The 17,458-nt window shown below is 45.3% G+C and overlaps 1 protein-coding gene across 6 annotated transcripts in view; it reads left to right on the top strand.

Moving 5' to 3' along the window:
• The window catches only part of SLC25A20 (solute carrier family 25 member 20), a 92,818-nt gene extending 83,490 nt beyond the window's left edge, over positions 1-9,328 (top strand). For all 6 annotated transcript variants that reach the window (XM_078766794.1, XM_078766792.1, XM_068132572.2 and 3 more), the window contains 2 exons: positions 181-305; positions 7,976-9,328. In XM_078766794.1, the coding sequence (XP_078622920.1) occupies positions 181-305; positions 7,976-8,038 (188 nt within the window). In that variant the 3' untranslated portion in view covers positions 8,039-9,328. The remainder of the gene's footprint in view (positions 1-180; positions 306-7,975) is intronic.
• The last annotated feature ends 8,130 nt before the right edge of the window (positions 9,329-17,458 follow it).

The raw sequence follows: 17,458 nt of genomic DNA, 5'->3' as shown, positions 1-17,458 counted from the left end.
TATATATATATATATATATATATATATATATATATATATATATAATTATATATATATATATATATATATATATATATATATATATATATATATATATTGTGTGATAAAACGACGTTTCATTCCTAGTGTGGTTGTGGCTGTTGTGCTGTGTGCGATTATGGTGTATGGTGTGTTTTCCAGCTCCTGAGGGAAAGTATCCTGGTGGTTTACGTGATGTACTGCGAGAGGTACTTCGTGAGGGGGGACTGTCCTCTCTTTACAAGGGCTTCAATGCTGTCATGCTGCGAGCCTTTCCTGCCAATGCGGTGAGTTGGGGCTGCGCACCTGACCACACCTCAGCATTGCCTTTAATTCAACCTTTCAACTTAATTTAAACCCAACTGCTCAAGAAACATTATTTTGTCAGGTGTTATTTTTCTTTATACTCTTTAACCCTTCTCACACCACAGTTTCATTAACATCTTGACCGACTATTGACCCACAATATATTACACCACTGATTGTTTGGATATGGGACTCTACTGGGTTCACTTAATTTTTCATGACCCTAAATCTATGGATCAGTGAGCTTATCACAGACATTGGCAGGATGGGGAGGTAGCTTACTTAGGCATGGATTGTGTACACATGTCATGATTGTGATGTCTGTGAGTGAGTCTCGTCAAAAGGTGAATATTATATTATTGTTTGTTTATGCCTCACTTTACAACACCCTTCATCCCCCAAAAAACAATTGAGGATGCATTTATGACGGATTAAAATGATGGGGTGCGTATGAAGTGCAGGCATGATGAGCCAAATGGCTTTACTATGTCCAAGTTCCCTATATTTCGTTATATTCATCAGCAACGCCAAACTCAGGTCCTCAACGCCAAACAGGAAATTAGAGCCGTCTCCCTTGACATTTCACGTGCCTTCGATACGGTCTGGCACCCTGCTCTGCTCACCAAACTCTCCTCCTTTGGTATCCATGGAAATCTCCATGCATGGCTGGCGGACTTCCTCTCTGGTCGTAGTCAACGTGTGGCCCTGAATGGGTTTCTCTCATCTCCTCTTCCTGTTCAGGCTGGAGTTCCCCAAGGTAGTGTTCTGGGCCCTGTGCTTTTTCTGGTCTTCATCAATGATCTCTCTGACTCTCTTGAAAATCCTCTCTATCTCTTTGCTGACGACTCTATTCTCTGTCGCTCCATTCCTCATCCCTCAGATCGGCAGTCTGCAGCCTCCTCACTCTCTGCAGACCTGGACAAAATCACAGACTGGGCAAACAAATGGAACATGTCTTTCAATCCTGATAAATCTCACACTCTTACGACGTCTCTCCGAAAAGACCGACTGGAAAACCCTCCCATCCACTTTCTGAATAATCCTCTCCAAGAAGTTCTGTCACTCAAGCTTTTGGGTCTCACTATTTGCCATGATCTTTCCTGGGAAAACCACATTTCAAATCTGGCCTCCAAAGCCAGTCGCCGACTGGGCATCCTCCGTCGTGCGAAGTCCTTCCTTGGCACACCTGAGTTCCTCACCACATACAAGGCTTTCATCCGCAGCTCTATGGAATACTGCTCTCCCCTCTGGTCTGGTGCTCCTGCCTCACACCTAGCCCGTCTTCACGCTGTTGAAACCAAAGCGTTCAGAATCATTGGAATCTCCCGCGATGAAGCTAACTCCAAGGGCCTTTCACTCACTCACCGCAGGCAGGTTGGTGGTCTCTCCGTCTTCTACCGACTCCTCTCTGGCCTTGCCCCCCCAGCCCTCTCTGGGCTCTGTCCCCCAAATATTCCTACAGGTCGCACAAGATCTGCTTGCAACCCTCTTATGGTTAAACTGCCAAAATCAAGACTTTCTGCTCACCTTCACTCCTTCATTCCTCTTTTCTCCCGCCTCTGGAACAAACTCCCTCACTCTCTTCAATCCCACTCCACCCTCCAGGTCTTTAAAACAGCTGTTCACCACCATCTCTTATCCTCCCCCATCCAAAACCTTGATCTTTTCTACCCCTGCTAATTTCGGTCCCCTTGTGTTTTATACCTCTCCCCCTCCCTTCTCACGCCTCCTGCCCCCAAGCCCTCTCCCTCCCACACTTCTCCCTGCTCTCAAATGTTGTGGTTGTGTGCTTCCCCTTCTCTCCCCATCTTGTCTTCCGCTCCCTCTTTTTGTATATTTTGTTTGTCTGGTTGATTTGTTTGTGAAATAAATGTTAGCTCTTTCACGAGCCTCGATTCAGTATACAAAAAAAAGAAAAAAGCACAATCCATTTGTTGGGGATAACATTTTAAATTTTGCTAAAACTGGTGGTGGAATTATATGTCGTTAAAAATTAGGCAGAAACCTTTAGAGTTGTGTTCTCAAGTTTCTGGCAATCCCATCCTATCATTTGGATGGGTCAATGGGCTGACAGGAAGGCCTAAAGGTATGCACGGTCGCCTCCAAGCTTCTTATCCTGGGTTTGAATCCCGACCCGGCTATTAACTGTCATCCCGGAGTTCCACAGGCAAGGTGATTCATCAATGTGTGTGACGTCCCTCGGATGGATGTTAAACTGGCATTTCATCTCCCGGCATTCGTTTTGGGTGTTGAAGATCCCATTGTGTCCTTCGCGAAGTGTAAGCGAGCTTTTGCTGGCACCATGAACAAATTCCAAATTCCTGCCCGAACCAGCAGAGGGCATTGCAGCAGCAGCAGCACAGCCACGCCCTCAGCCAATGATGCCACCCTGCAGTATTGCACTATGAGGTGGATTAACATTTCTTGGGGGGCCCTGGGCATAAAAAGAATATTTCAGCTCAAAACGTCCACCAAAAAACATTAATGCATGAAAATGCATTAATACATAGACTCCATTTAATGTTACACCGAGTTATGAAGCAGACTCTAAATTAATTGGGCAGTTTTACCAAACATATACAGTATGTGTTTGACTCGGCATTGTGTAGCGCCGCTCTCGGTGTTGGAGGGAGAGGGTATTACGAGTGATGCTTCAGAACCCTCAATGTATGATATCTAAGAGGACTCACTCCCTCCGTGTTGCTTTCACACTTAATTAGCCTATGTTGCTTTAGACTCAACTACCAAAATCCAGAGTAATTCCCATATTTTATTGTCTTCTTCACCCCTTGGAAAACAAAATGCAATGTTAAGGTGTTCCATTACCAATCAGCTGGCTATCGCTTGCCAAGCCAGCCGTTCCTCATAAACCTTTTCATTGGAGTGCTTGCTCGAGTGATTAAGGCACTTGGCGAACGCTTTACAAGCTGATTGGTATTGGAACACACGGGTGTGTTCAGTTACCAAGTTTCTTGGTAGGAGCTACAGTTTGCCAAAAGATATGTAAACAAGGTCATGGTGGTCACAACAAATGATCATTTGGAACCAAACTGACATCTTTCATTGAATATGTTATGGACCTTCCCACTACAGAATGCGGTAGATTCGTGTTTAAATCAAGTCCTTAACTTAAACCAATTTTGAGTTGGGCTGTCTGAAAAGAAGAAGAAGAAGAATCAGGCTATTTTGAGTCGATCAGTTTTCTAATTCAGCGATGTTGGCCAAAAGTTTAATAAGTGTTGTTGGATGTGAAATCCTCCACAGATGACCGGTAGGTACCTTATGGGTTGATAAGTTTGTATCTTGGTTTAATCTTTTTGAGGATTTGCGTTGTATTAAACCTAAGAAGTGTCCGTGCCATCCCAACATAGGAAGTCGACCGACTTCCTTGTATATCCTGAGCATCAAGTTTGAGCAGTTCAGGGTGTGTCTTGGAGGTTGCAAACCCTGATGCCTATGCACATCCCATTCACACTTGCACGCGGACATATATGTTTGTCTGCCGCCAAAAGTACAAGCACCCAAGCTGCTGTACATTTTCTTAGCTACCCATTGGGGTACTACCGAGTCTGGATTAGTTACCTCTGCCACCCGAGGTGGATGGAGTTGTGTTTTCACCCCTGTCTGTTTGTTTGTCTGTTTTGAACAGGATATCTCAAAGTTTTGGACGAAATTTGGTGGTGAGGTTGGGTATGTGAAAAGGACGAAATGATTAGATTTTGGTGAAGATCTGGATCTGAGAATTTTAAAATGATTCTTCACCACTGAGAGATACAGTGCCTTCAGAAAGTATTCACACCCCTTGACTTTTTTTTACATTTTGTTGTCTTACAGGCTGAATTTAAAATTGATTAAATTGAGATTTTTTGTCACTGATCGACACAAAAGAACACTAATGCACCCCATAATGTCAAAGGGAAATGTTTTTTTTTTTTTAGAAATTTTAACAAATTAATAAAAAATGAAAGCTGAAATAAACCACATTTCCAAGCTGGCCTCCAAAGCCAGTCGCCGACTGGGTATCCTCCGTCATGCGAAGTCCTTCCTTCTGTCTTTCTGTCTTCTACCGAATCCTCTCTGGCCTAGATTCCCCAGCTCTGTCTGTGCTCTGTCCCTCAAATATTCCTTCAGGACGCACAAGATCTGCCTGCAACCCTCTTATGGTTAAACTGCCAAAATCAAGACTCTCTGCTCACATTCACTCTTTCATTCCTCTTTTCTCCTGCCTCTGAAACAAACTCCCACACTCTCTTCAATCCCACTCATCCCTCCAGGTCTTTAAAACAGCTGTTCACCACCGTCTTTTATCCCCTCATCCAAAACCTTGATCTTTTCTACCTCTGTTAATACACCCCAAATCCACCTCCTTCAACTCCGACTTCATTCCTGAAATTCCTAGAAGTGTCAATTTGTTTTATACCGTGAACCCCCTCTCCCCCCCCTCCCCCACAGCCCCAGCCCTCTCCCACAGCCCCAACCCTCTCCCACAGCCCCAGCCCTCTCCCTTCCACAGATGTACCGACGTGGCTGTCTCTACTGTTGTTGTGCTTGTGTGCTTCCCTCTCTTCCCCCATCTTGTCTACCGCTCCCCTTATTATATGTTTTATGTGTCTGTTTGATTTTTAGTGTGATTAATGTTAGCTTTCACGAGCCTCGATGTTGTATACAAAAAAGAAATGTTTTGAGTCAATACCTATTCAACCCCTTTGCTATGACACTCCAAATTGAGCTCATGTGCATCCAATTTCCTTAGATCATCCTTGAGATGTCTCTACAACTGGATTGGAGTCCACCTGTGGCCAATTCATTTGATTGGACATGATTTAGAAAGAAACAGACCTTTCAATATAAGGTCCCACAATTGACAGTGCATGTCGGAACAGAAGAAACTCTACCATGAAGTACAAGGAACTGTCCATGGAACTCCAAGATAGAATTGTGAGAAGGCATATATCTGGGGAAGGATATACAACAATTTCTAGTGTTGAAAATTCCCAAGAGCACAGTGACATCCATCATTAGAAAATGGAAAGAATAGGGAACTACCCAGACTCTTCCGAGAGCCAAAATTTTTTGGCCATCCGACCAAACTGAGCACATATGCAAGAAGGACCTTGGTGAAGGAGGTCATTAAGAACCCAATGACCACTCTGACAGAACTACAGAGTTCCTTGGCTGAGATGGGAGAAGTTGCCGGAAGGACAACCGTATCTGCAGGCATTGACAAATTTCGGCTTTATGGGAGAGTGGCCAGACTGAAGCCACTCCTGAGAAAAAGGCACATGACAAGCATGCCTGAAGTTTGGAAAAAGGCATGTGAAAGACTCGGAGAGCATGAGGCAAAAGATTCTGTGGTCTGATGAGATTAAAATTGAACTCTGCCCTGAATGTAAAGCGATACGTCTGGCGGAAACTGAGCACGGCTCAACCCATCAGATACCATACCTGCCGTGAAGCATGGTGGTAGCAGCATCATGCTATGGAGATGCTTTTCAGCGACAGTGACTGGGAGACTTGTAATGATAGAGGGAACAATTAATGGAGCCAAATACAGGCAAATCCTTGAGGAGAACCTGCTTCAGATGCAAAAGACCTGAGACTGTGGTGAAGATTTACATTGCAACAGGACAATGACCCCAAGCATACAGCCAAAGCAACACTGGAATGGCTTCAGAACAAGAATACGAAAGACCTTGAGTGGCTCAACCAAAGCCCAGATTTGAATGCTTTTGAGAATCTGTAGAAATACTTGAAGATTTCTGTTCACCGATGTTCCCCATCCAACTTGACAGAGCTTGAGCAAATCTGCCAGGAAGAATGGGAGAAACTTCCAAATCCAGATATGCAAAGCTGATACAGACATACCCAAGAAGACTTAAAGCTGTAATTGCTGCCAAAGGCCCTTGAAGTATTGACTCAGGGGGTTGAATACTTATGTAAATTAGATTATTTTTTTTTCATTTTAAATTATTTTGCAAAAATGTCTCAAAAGAAAATTCCACTCTGACTTTAAGGGGTATTGTGTTGATCAGTGACAAAACAGTATCAATTTAATCCATTTTAAATTCAGGCTGTAACACAACAAAATGTGAAAAAAGTCAAGGGGTGTGAATACTTTCTGAAGGCACTGTAGGGCAAAGAACGATATATAGCATGGTATTTCAAAATGTTGTGGATGACTTGTGACAAAACTTGGTGGATGAGTTGTGTGACAAGAACAAGACTGTTCTATTTTGGTTTAGTTCCGGATCCAGATATGACCTATCAGTGAGATACAAACGTTAAATTGTTCAGCCCGGCGGATGTATGTTCTCTCTACCGAGTGCCGTTCTAGTTTCCCCTGAATTCATGAGGCTGGTGTATGGAACATTACATTGTCAGCTCCATTGCTTACAGGGCAGAACACAAAGGCACTGTTGATAACTGTAACCTCAAATAAGTGCGGATGTGATTAAGATGAGTTCTTGTTACTTGCAAAATCGAAGATTTTTCAAGTATATTGGTCGGTTGCGTTTGTGGTTCTGTCTGTTTGTTTGTCTGTCTGTTTGTTTGTCACCGGCCTACAGGTCACAATTCTAAACCGATCGTCACGAAACTTTACCAAGTTGTATAGGTCGTCCCAATTGAGAAGCCTATTGATTTTGAGGTCAAAGGTCATCTGGAGGTCAAATTTCTAAAATCGCCATTTTAAATCCGATTAACTTGAAAATTGAATAGCATTTGCACATTGAGTCACTAAATAGGGAAAGCAACTATTTTTGAGGTCAAAAGGTTAACTCAAGGTCAACCTTACAAAATCATCATTTTTCATCTGAAAACGTCACTTTTCTTCCTATTGACCCGAGCTTTGATCAAGATTGTCAATTTTAATCTTGATGAAATGGACAATTTGCTGTATCAATGGAATGTTTTTTCTTGGGGGGGGGGGGGGGGGGGGATTTTTGCAAGTATAGTGCTCCGCATGACGTCTTCTTGTTTTTGTTTATTGGTGCTGGGAATTTGTTTTTGTCTTTCTCTTGTACTTGTACCCCCTCTCCATCCTCCCCCCAACGTAAAATTTTCCCCTATTTATCGCCATTTTAAACCAAATAAACTTCACCAAATAAACCAAATAAACTGGTGTCATAAATCTTCACCGCAGTCTAATGTAATGCATTTAACGACATCACTCGGTGCAGAGCATACCTCCTCCAGGCTGAATAGTTTACGTTTTGTATCCCATTGATAGGCTGAATCTGGATTTGGACCTGAACCAAAATCGAATCGGCTTGTTCTTGTCACCTGCCCAACTCATTCAACAAGTTTTGTCATAATCCGTCCACAACTTTTGAAATATCATGTTATAGTCCTTTTTGGCCACATTTATCATTGGTGTCAATGGTGAAGAATCACTAAAGTCAGAGGATGAACTTTGTTATAATAACGAACGTAGTTATATCCATAACATAACATAACATATCCATATAGTTATCCTGTTTATTATACAGTGATGAAAATAATTAGTTGTGAAAGAAAGGATTTTTGGGTTGGACTTGATGACATTTCCAGTTTATATCAAGATGTACCAAATGCAGTTTTGTGAAGCACATTTTTTTTTGGAAGAAATTATTATAAGTCTTCATTCCCCCTTTTTCTTGCTTTTTATCCACAGGCCTGTTTCCTGGGGTTTGAGGTCGCCATGAAGATGTTAAACTGGCTGTTTCCCGCCCTTTGATTCATTCCTTGCTATCTCTATCACTCTTTCTTCTTCACTACCTCCTTCTTGCCTTCTCGTGTCTTCTCCTTCCCGTCTCACACCCCACCCAATATATCACCTTGATCCAGTACTTCAAATGGTGCCTTGTAGTTGGTGCTGTGGAAGGTTTACCAGAGCTTTAATAATGAGGAAGTAAACATTTAATCAAACAGTAATAACTGTGCATTAATTGTGTATATAACACTGTGACTTGTGGACTCACAGACCATCATGATTGATCAGAAATGGCCTGTGCTGTGTCAGGCCTTGTTTATTGTGTCGTTCCATTGTTCGGCACTAAAATAGCGTTTTTTTGATAAGTCTATTTGTATATTAAATGATGTAATAAGAGAGAGTTTGCATAACTTTACTTGATTACAAAGGCAGACATTTTGGCCTTGAGTTTGTCCCGCATCTATTTGTCGTTAGGTGTGGGTGTAAGTCAGAGGACATGCTAGTGCCCTGGGGAAGAGTGCTTTGACCCGACATAGAGACAATCACTTTGCAGTTGAGGATGCTGAACCTTGAACATTGTTGTGCATTGTGGCTGATAAAAACAAACTGAGAGTTTATGTAAACAGCTGCGGGACTGTTTTCCAACTACGTATGCAAGGGAGCACAGTGCCCTTGGGGCAATTTTGTTAAATTAGTTATCGTAATTAATTGGAATTGTATCGTGCCTTTTGAGAAGGAGAATTGGAATGGAGAAAAATGAGATTAAGGGATAGGAATAAGTGAGGCAAGGTGGGTGGAGGGCGGGCAGGGGGTGAGTGGTTGGTTGGAGGAGTCCCAACTTTCCACCATCTTAGTTCCTTGCCATGTAAGTATTATTGAACTGTTGAACCTGGGACATGCAGTCAACAATGTTTACAGCTACCTTACCCATCTTATATGGCGAGAGTCTATGCAGAACATTGGTTATGTGGCCACTCATGTTATGTGGTTCCTTTTTAATTCAAAATTATTTAGGGTTTATTTGATAATTTCTCTAATAAATTTGCCTGAATGTTGGTCTGCAGAACAGTATTTGGTCACTGAGTGTGAGCACACCCAAACAGCCTGCAATATACATTACCAACGAGAACAGCACTGGTAGAGCGCATGCCTTGCTGCCTAATAAGTGTTTTATATGTTTTGGAGAGCATTGACTGATTTTGATCAGATTTTATACACATATACCACTCAAACATACAAATAAGCTTTGTAACTTTCAAACTGATATCTTGAAAATTCCTGATGTTTGTCAATAATAAAATCACAAGCATATACCATTTGACTATAATAGGATGAAATTGTTGACGTAGACACCGTTTTATATTTGCTATGTGGGACTTTTTATATTCCTCGTGGGACTTTTTCTATTCCATGTGGGACTTTTCTCAATTACACTACCCATGACGAGCAGAACCTGAAAAAAAAATGAGAAATTCATTAATTATATTTTGCACCATTTTAGGTTGGTACTGATGTGGTTTACCAATGGGGGAGGGGGAGGCCTTATCATTATGACTGGTGACCCTCAAGTGTTGTTGCAGAAGGTCCTCAAACAGAAAGCCTAACATGGTCTATTGAGCCTTTGGTTCTAATGGGGTCTGTAGGATCTTAAATGGTCTTAGGGTTATAAAGGGTCTTTGGGTTCTTAGGTGTCTATAGAGTCTTACGGGTCTGAAGAGTCTTTGGGTTCTTAAGGGTTTATGGGGTCTTAAAGGGGATGTTCAGAACCCTTAGGTGTCTTAAAGGGTCTTAAAGGGTGCTCAGGGTCTTAAATGTCTTTAGGGTCTTAAAGTGCCTTTGGGGTCTTAAGGGTCTTAATCTTAATCAGATCTCGTGAGATCTTTGTCGGCGACAGCACGGTTTTTCGAAGCTGTCCACGCTCTCACGCTTTCGAAGTTAAGTAAAACAACAACAACAACATGCATTTTAAGGCCATTTCCCCTGCTAGAGCGGGGGTTAGCCTTGCGGTCCCCATGACAATCTTCTATTTTCTGCATCTCTCCTTGTTAACCCCCTTGCCCGCATTTCTTCTTCCACCATCTTTAGCCAAGTCTCTCGGTCTTCCCCGTCCTCTACTTCCTTCTACATTCTTTTCCATCACTCTTCTCAACCAGTCACTTTCATCCTTCCTCAGCACATGACCAAACCATCTCAACCTGTTCCTCTTCACAGCATCAATCACAGGCTCTATTACCATCATTTTTCGCAATTCATCATTTGTCTTCCTCTCTCTCAACGATACTCCGCACATCCATCGAACCATTCGCATTTCCACCCTTTCCAACCTTCGTTGCTGCTCTATGTTCATTACCCATGTCTCGCTCCCATAAATCATAACACTTCTCACACATGCAGCATACACCTTTCCCTTCAGCTTCAACGACACTCGCCTCCTCATCAGCACGCCACTCAGTTCCCGAAACTTCTTCCATGCACATCTCACTCAAGCAACCGTTGCCGAGTCTGATCCACCTTCTCCATTCAGCATGTCTCCGAGGTAGCAAAATGTTTTCACACCTTCCAGCTTCACGCCGTCTCCAAGATCCAACTCAACATTTCCTCCATCTGCAGCTCCCTCTGTGCACACCTTACATTTGAATGTAGCTGCCACACTGGTTAATGACCCTCTCAGACCACTACATTTTTGATGAACCCACTCAGCGCATATTGTACATTGAATGGAGTTCACTCCGACACCCTTCCTGCACACAGCACACGGCCACTTCCCAGTTCTTTCCACCTCACCACATGCTTTACCACTTGCCATCACCTTCGTCTTTCCGATATTCACCTTCAGACCTTTTGTCTCCATACATTCCTTCCACTTGTTCATCTTTTCCTTCAGTCCATCCATACTTTCCGCAATCAACACCAGATCATCTGCATACAACAACTCCCACGGTAAACCCTCCTTTACGTTCTGAGCCAGCACCTCCATCACAGCTACAAATAGTAGTGGACTTAGGACCGACCCCTGATGCTCTCCCACCTTCACCTCAAACTCACCACTGTTCCCGTCCTTACAGCTGTGCGTGCTCTTTTGTACATTGCCATCACTACTCTGATCAACCATTCCTCCACTCCTAAACTTCCTCATTGCCCATGTCAATACTTTGCGTGGAACCCTATCGAATGCTTTCTCCAGATCAACAAACCCAAGAAACAACTTCTTCCTCTTCTCCATGTACTTCTCCTGCAACTGCCTCACAATAAAAAGCATGTCTGTCGTTCCTCTTCCTGGCATGAATCCAAACTGCATTTCGTCGATCTTCACTTTCTTCCTTATCCTCCTCTCCAACACCCTTTCCAATACCTTCATTCCATGCTCCAATAACTTTCCAGAGGGTCACCTTTCCCCTTGTATAGAGGGACGAGGGTACTCAGTTCCCAATCCACTGGAATGCGACCTTGTTTCACCGCCAGATTACAGATCTCTGTCATTCTCTTCACACCCCAACTTCCTTCTGCCTTTTTTTTTGTTTTTTTTGTTTTTGTATACTGAATCGAGGCTCGTGAAAGAGCTGACATTTATTTCACAAACAAATCAACCAGACAAAGAAAATATATAAAAAGAGGGAGCGGAAGACAAGAGAAGGGGAAGCACACAAACACTTGAGGGCACACAACATTTAAGAGCAGGGAGATGTGTGGGAGGGAGAGGGCTTGGGGGGAGGGGGGTGGCAGAAGTATCAAACACAAGGACACCAAGGACTTCCAGGACAGAAGTTGGTATTTCAAAAAAGTGGAATTGGGGTGAAATTAGCGGGGATAGAAAAGATCAATGTTTTGGATGGGGGAAGATAAGAGATGGTGGTGAACAGCTGTTTTAAAGACCTGGAGGGTGGAGTGGGATTGAAGAGAGTGAGGGAGTTTGTTCCAGAGGTGGGAGAAAAGAGGAATGAAGGAGTGAAGGTCAGCAGAGAGTCTTGATTTTGGCAGTTTAACCATAAGAGGGTTGCAGGCAGATCTTGTGCGACCTGTAGGAATATTTGCTGGACAGAGCCCAGAGAGAGCTGGGGGGGCAAGGCCAGAGAGGAGTCGGTAGAAGACGGAAAGACCACCAACCTGCCTGCGGTGAGTGAGTGAGAGGCCCTTGGAGTTAGCTTCATCGCCGGAGATTCCAATAATTCTGAATGCTTTGGTTTCAACAGCGTGAAGACGAGCTAGGTGTGAGGCAGGTGCACCAGCCCAGAGGGGAGAGCAGTATTCTATTGAGCTGCGGATGAAAGCCTTGTATGTGGTGAGGAGCTCAGGTGTGCCAAGGAAGGACTTCGCACGACGGAGGATGCCCAGTCAGCGACTGGCTTTGGAGGCCAGATTTGAAATGTGGTTTTCCCAGGAAAGATCATTGCAGATAGTGGGACCCAAAAGCTTGAGTGACAGAACTTCTTGGATAGGATTATTCAGAAAGTGGATGGGAGGGTTGTCTAGTCGGTCGTTTCGGAGAGACATCGTAAGAGTGTGAGATTTGTCAGGATTGAAAGACATGTTCCACTGTATGCCCAGTCTGTGATTTTGTCCAGGTCTGCAGAGAGTGAGGAGGCTGCAGACTGCCGATCTGAGGGATGAAGAATGGAGCGACAGAGAGTAGAGTCATCAGCAAAGAGACAGAGAGGATTTTCACGAGAGTCAGAGAGATCATTGATGAAGACCAGAAAAAGCACAGGGCCCAGAACACTGCCTTGGGGAACTCCAGCCTGAACAGGAAGAGGAGATGAGAGAAACCCATTCAGGGCCACACGTTGACTACGACTAGAGAGGAAGTCCGCCAGCCATGCGTGGAGATTTCCATGGATACCAAAAGAGGAGAGTTTGGTGAGCAGAGCGGGGTGCCAGACCGTATCGAAGGCACGTGATATGTCAAGGGAGACAGCTCTAATTTCCTGTTTGGCATTGAGGACATCCATCCATTGTTGAGAAAGCAGAAGCAGCATGTCCAGAGTAGAGTGACCAGGTCTGAAACCAAATTGATGATCAGAGATCAAGCCATTGGAGAAGAGGAAAGATTTCATATCTGAAGCAATGATGGATTCCATGACTTTGCTGATAATTGGGAGAAGGCTGATTGGTCTGTAGTTGCTGGGATCTGTTTTTGCACCTTTTTTGTGCAAAGCGGTGATGTTGGCAGATTTCCAAGCAGATGGCAGATGACCTTGAGCAAAAGAGAGGGTGAAGAGAACAGAGAGAGGGAGTGAAAGAGCGGAAGAACAGGATTTTAGGACCCGTGGGCTGATGCCGTCAGGTCCAGTTGCAGAATCAGAGTCGAGGGTTGACAGAAACTTTTCCACCTTGTCAGGAGGAAAGGACACAGAGTCCAGGAGCAGCTGGGTACGACTGGGTACGGTGGGTACAGAGAGGGATGGGTTTGGGACACAAGATTTAGAGGCAAACACAGAGTTGAGGCATTCAGCTTTTTCACGTGCGGAATCAGCCGTGTGGCCGTTTGAGGTGAGGGAGGGGATGGAGGGGGAACAAACACCAGAAACAGATTTGACCAGATGCCACCAGGATTTGGAAGAGGGAGACAGATAAGAGAGTTCTGTCCTGAGAACGGAGAGATATTGTTTCTTGGCTCTCCTGAGGGTGGACACACACTTGTTTCGGGCTTTGTGAAAGGAAATGAGATTTCCTTCCGTTGGATTTGCTTTCCAGGAGACGAAGGCAAGTTGTTTCTGGGCAATAGCCTCACCACAAGAATCCGTGTACCATGGACGGGAGGAAGGGTATGACAACTGAAGACGAGATGGGATAAATCTGTGCATGAGAGAGAGCAATTTACTTTGGAAGAATTCTCAGGATGAGTTGATGTCAGAGGCGGTAGAGATGGGAGACCAGTCCAGATGATTGATGGCTGCTTGAAGACCGTGCCAGTTGGCCTGAGTGAAATGCCAGACTCGTCGATGCTGAGGAGGCTCTCTGAGAATGGTCAGAGAGATGTCCACTTTAACAAGCACATGATCAGATGAGCCGATTGGAGCAGAAGAAGAGCAGCAGAGCAGCAGCCTTCAACATATCTCCCACAACTCCCGTCGGCCCTCCCGCTTTTCTACTCTTCATTGCTTTTATCGCTTCCTCAACTTCCTTCTCAGTTATCTTCTCTGCCGGTCCTAAAACTGGGTTACTCTCTATGTTGCCATCCCATTCATTCTCTGCATTCAACAGCATTTCCATATATCTTTTCCATCTTCCTTTAATTCCATCTGGGTCCACACTTCATCCTTCAAGCAACTCACCCCCATCACTTCACACCTCTCTTTCGCTATCTGCTTTGCAATCCTGAATACTGCTCTCTGACCCTCTTCTGAATCCAAGCGTTGTCCGAACATTTTCCTGCATGCCTCCTGCGCCTTTGCTACCTCTTTCTTTGCAGCCTTCTTGGCTGCCTTATAACTTTCATGCTCTGCTGTTTCTGCTCCCGTACCCTTCGCCTTCTGCCACTCCTTGAACTTCTTCCTCTTCTCGTCAATCCTCTTTCCAACTTCATCATCCCACCACCATATTTCCGAGTGCCTCGGTGGTCCTTTTGTCCATCCACATACCTCACCAACGGCTCCCAACAGACTAGCTTTCATTGACATCCAACCACTTTCAAGCTCAACCACATTATCCTCTACCCTACTCAGCCTCTCTTTTAATGCCTCCCTTACTGTCACCTCTTTCAACCTTCACACCTTCATTCTCGGTTGGTACTTCACCCGCCGAGCTCTCCTCGCACCTTTCACCCTTATGTCGCAGACAACCAAGTGGTTCTGTGAAACAGCCTCCTCCCCCGGGATCACCTTTGTGTTCCGGAGGTGCCCCCTATCTCGCCTACGCACCATCAGGTAGTCAACGGTTGTCGTCGACCCACCTGACGTGTATGTAACAAGCTTATTATCCTCTTTCTGGAACTGAGTATTACAAATCAACAAATCAGCTCCATCAGCAAACTCCAAAATCCTTTCACCTTCTCCATTTCTCACACCATATCCGTAACACCCATGAACGCCCTGAAAACCATCCATACTCTTTCCCACATGTCCATTTAGGTCTCCTCCTACCACAACAACTTCATCTTTCACGTTTTCCATCACCTTCTCTATCGCACACCAGAACTTGTCCTTCTCTTCATCGCTCCGACCAACCTGCGGAGCATATCCCGAGATGACGTTCACCAAGAGCTTTCCAATCATCATTTTCACCATCATCAACCTATCACTCACTCTAGTCACACTCACCACACTGTCTACAAACTACTCAGAAAACAGGACACCAACACCATTCACGCCCTCCAGGCACCCTTGCCTCCCAAACTTGTATTTCTGTCCATGCCTACCCTTCACCATTCTCACACCACTTCCCTTCCATCTCGTCTTTTGCACACAACATATGTCCACTCTTCTTCTGACCAATACTTCCACCACTTCTCCTGATCTCCCTGTCATTGTCCCTACAATCCATGTCCCAAACCTCAGAAACCGATCTCCACTTCGGGCTGTACCCTGCCCATATGTAGTTGTAATTGTCATGGTTCTCTTTTTTGAGGCAATGTTTTTATGGCCGGATGCCCTTCCTGATGCCAACCCTCTTAGTCGTCTCTTACAACACGCAGGGATACGGTGTACCTATTCTAATCCAGGGTACACACTGGGAAACGTTTAAAACTTGGAAAATCTGGGGCGGTGGGGGGTGGCATCACGGCTGCGGGGGCCCTCTCAGACCCCCTGACAAAGGTGTCAGCACCATGCCACGGCGGTCCGGTCAGCACCACACCACGTCGGCCCAGTCAGCACTACACCACGTCGGCCCGGTCAGCACCACACCACGTCGGCCCGATCAGCACCACACCACGTCAGCACCACACCACGGCGGCCCGTTCAGCACCACACCACGGCGGCCCGTTCAGCACCACACCACGGCGGCCCGGTCAGCACCACACCACGGCGGCCCGGTCAGCACCACACCACGGCGGCCCGGTCAGCACCACACCACAGCGGCCCGGTCAGCACTACACCACGTCGGCCCGGTCAGCACCACACCACGTTTGCCCGGTCAGCACCACGGCGGCCCGGTCAGCACCACACCCTTGGAAAGGACTTCGATGCTGTGGAGAGATCGAAGCAAGCCTCCTTGCTCGAGCGGACCGGAAGTGGAAGTCCATATATATAAGCACATATATATTGTTGGGGATATGGGAATTGTGTGGGTAATCTGATGTAAATTTCCCCTTTTTTTTGTATGCTGTAAATCTTGTAAATATCACTCTCCAATAGTATAAAGATCAAAAGTCGCCCGTAGTTAATCCATCGCATACACGTAGCCAATCTTAAATTCCCCTCGTAGTTATGTCCTTAATACATGTTAGGATAAGGCTCTGTGGCCCACTAGTTCATTACGTTGCATCAATTAAATAAGACAGGTCCCTCCGACGCCCCATGGCATTTTCCAAGTGCCAGGTTTAGCCACTTTGCTGCATTTCATCTCCCGTCCACTTTGCTGCATTTTGACTCCTTTAGCCACTTTGCTGCATTTGACTCCATTACGCACGAGGTAACCTCGGAGAAGAAAGGCGTGTCCCCACCTCGTCATAGAAGGGAGGAGTGAGTCAGCCCCACTCAACCAACCAAGAACAAGGGGTTGGACTTGGAGAGGGTGTGGAGAGAAACATCGAGTAGGTTCGCGAAGGTTCAAGGTGCGTGGGATATATAACCCGCACGACGACGCCCCCACGAGAGACGCGCAAGGAGAGAGAAATACGTGCGATGATCGCGCAGGCAGGAGATCGGAGAGAAAGACGCGTCAGACGATTTGGAAAGAAGGGGAGGACCAGAAGAGCCAGAGGCGTGCAACGAGATACGTGTGCCGACGTCGCCCTGCTCGCTCCCAGCCTGACAAGGACCGGCTTGCTGTGCGCCCTGCCAAGCCTTCCAGCTTGTGGTTCGACCTTCTCCCTCCAGCAAAAACCAACCTGCAATTTCCCCATTCGTGTACGTGAGTTTGTTCTGTGTGTCTTGTCCCTGGGTTAATTAAGACTATAATAGGTAAGCTAGAATTTTCACTGTGTCCTTGATTCCTTCTGTCTTTATTTTATTATCTTTCCTTCTTCCTTGGTTTCTTTTGGTCCTGTAAATAGTAATAAATAATAATCGTATTTCAAACCTTTTTGCCTTCGTCTTCCTCTTCTTCACATCCGTGTCGTCTTTGTCTTTTCCCAATTGAACATCTGTGGAACGATTTGGCCAACGCTCAGAATCGGGTCTTAGTCATTGTAAAAACGGTTCGGGCCGCGGCGCCATCCGCTCGGCAAATCAACATCTTATCCGCGGTCTGTAACAATTGGTGTCTGGGAGTGAGATACGGACCTGAAGCGCTTAGTGCGCTCAAATTACGAGTGGGCCGAAATTTGTTTTATAAAATCTTAAATTG

The sequence above is a fragment of the Myxine glutinosa genome, chromosome 12 (assembly GCF_964187855.1).
Source record: "Myxine glutinosa chromosome 12, kmMyxGlut1.1, whole genome shotgun sequence".
Taxonomy (NCBI): domain Eukaryota; kingdom Metazoa; phylum Chordata; class Myxini; order Myxiniformes; family Myxinidae; genus Myxine; species Myxine glutinosa.
The sequence above is the reverse complement of the archived record's forward strand: the minus strand, read 5'-3'. Positions and strand labels throughout refer to the sequence as shown.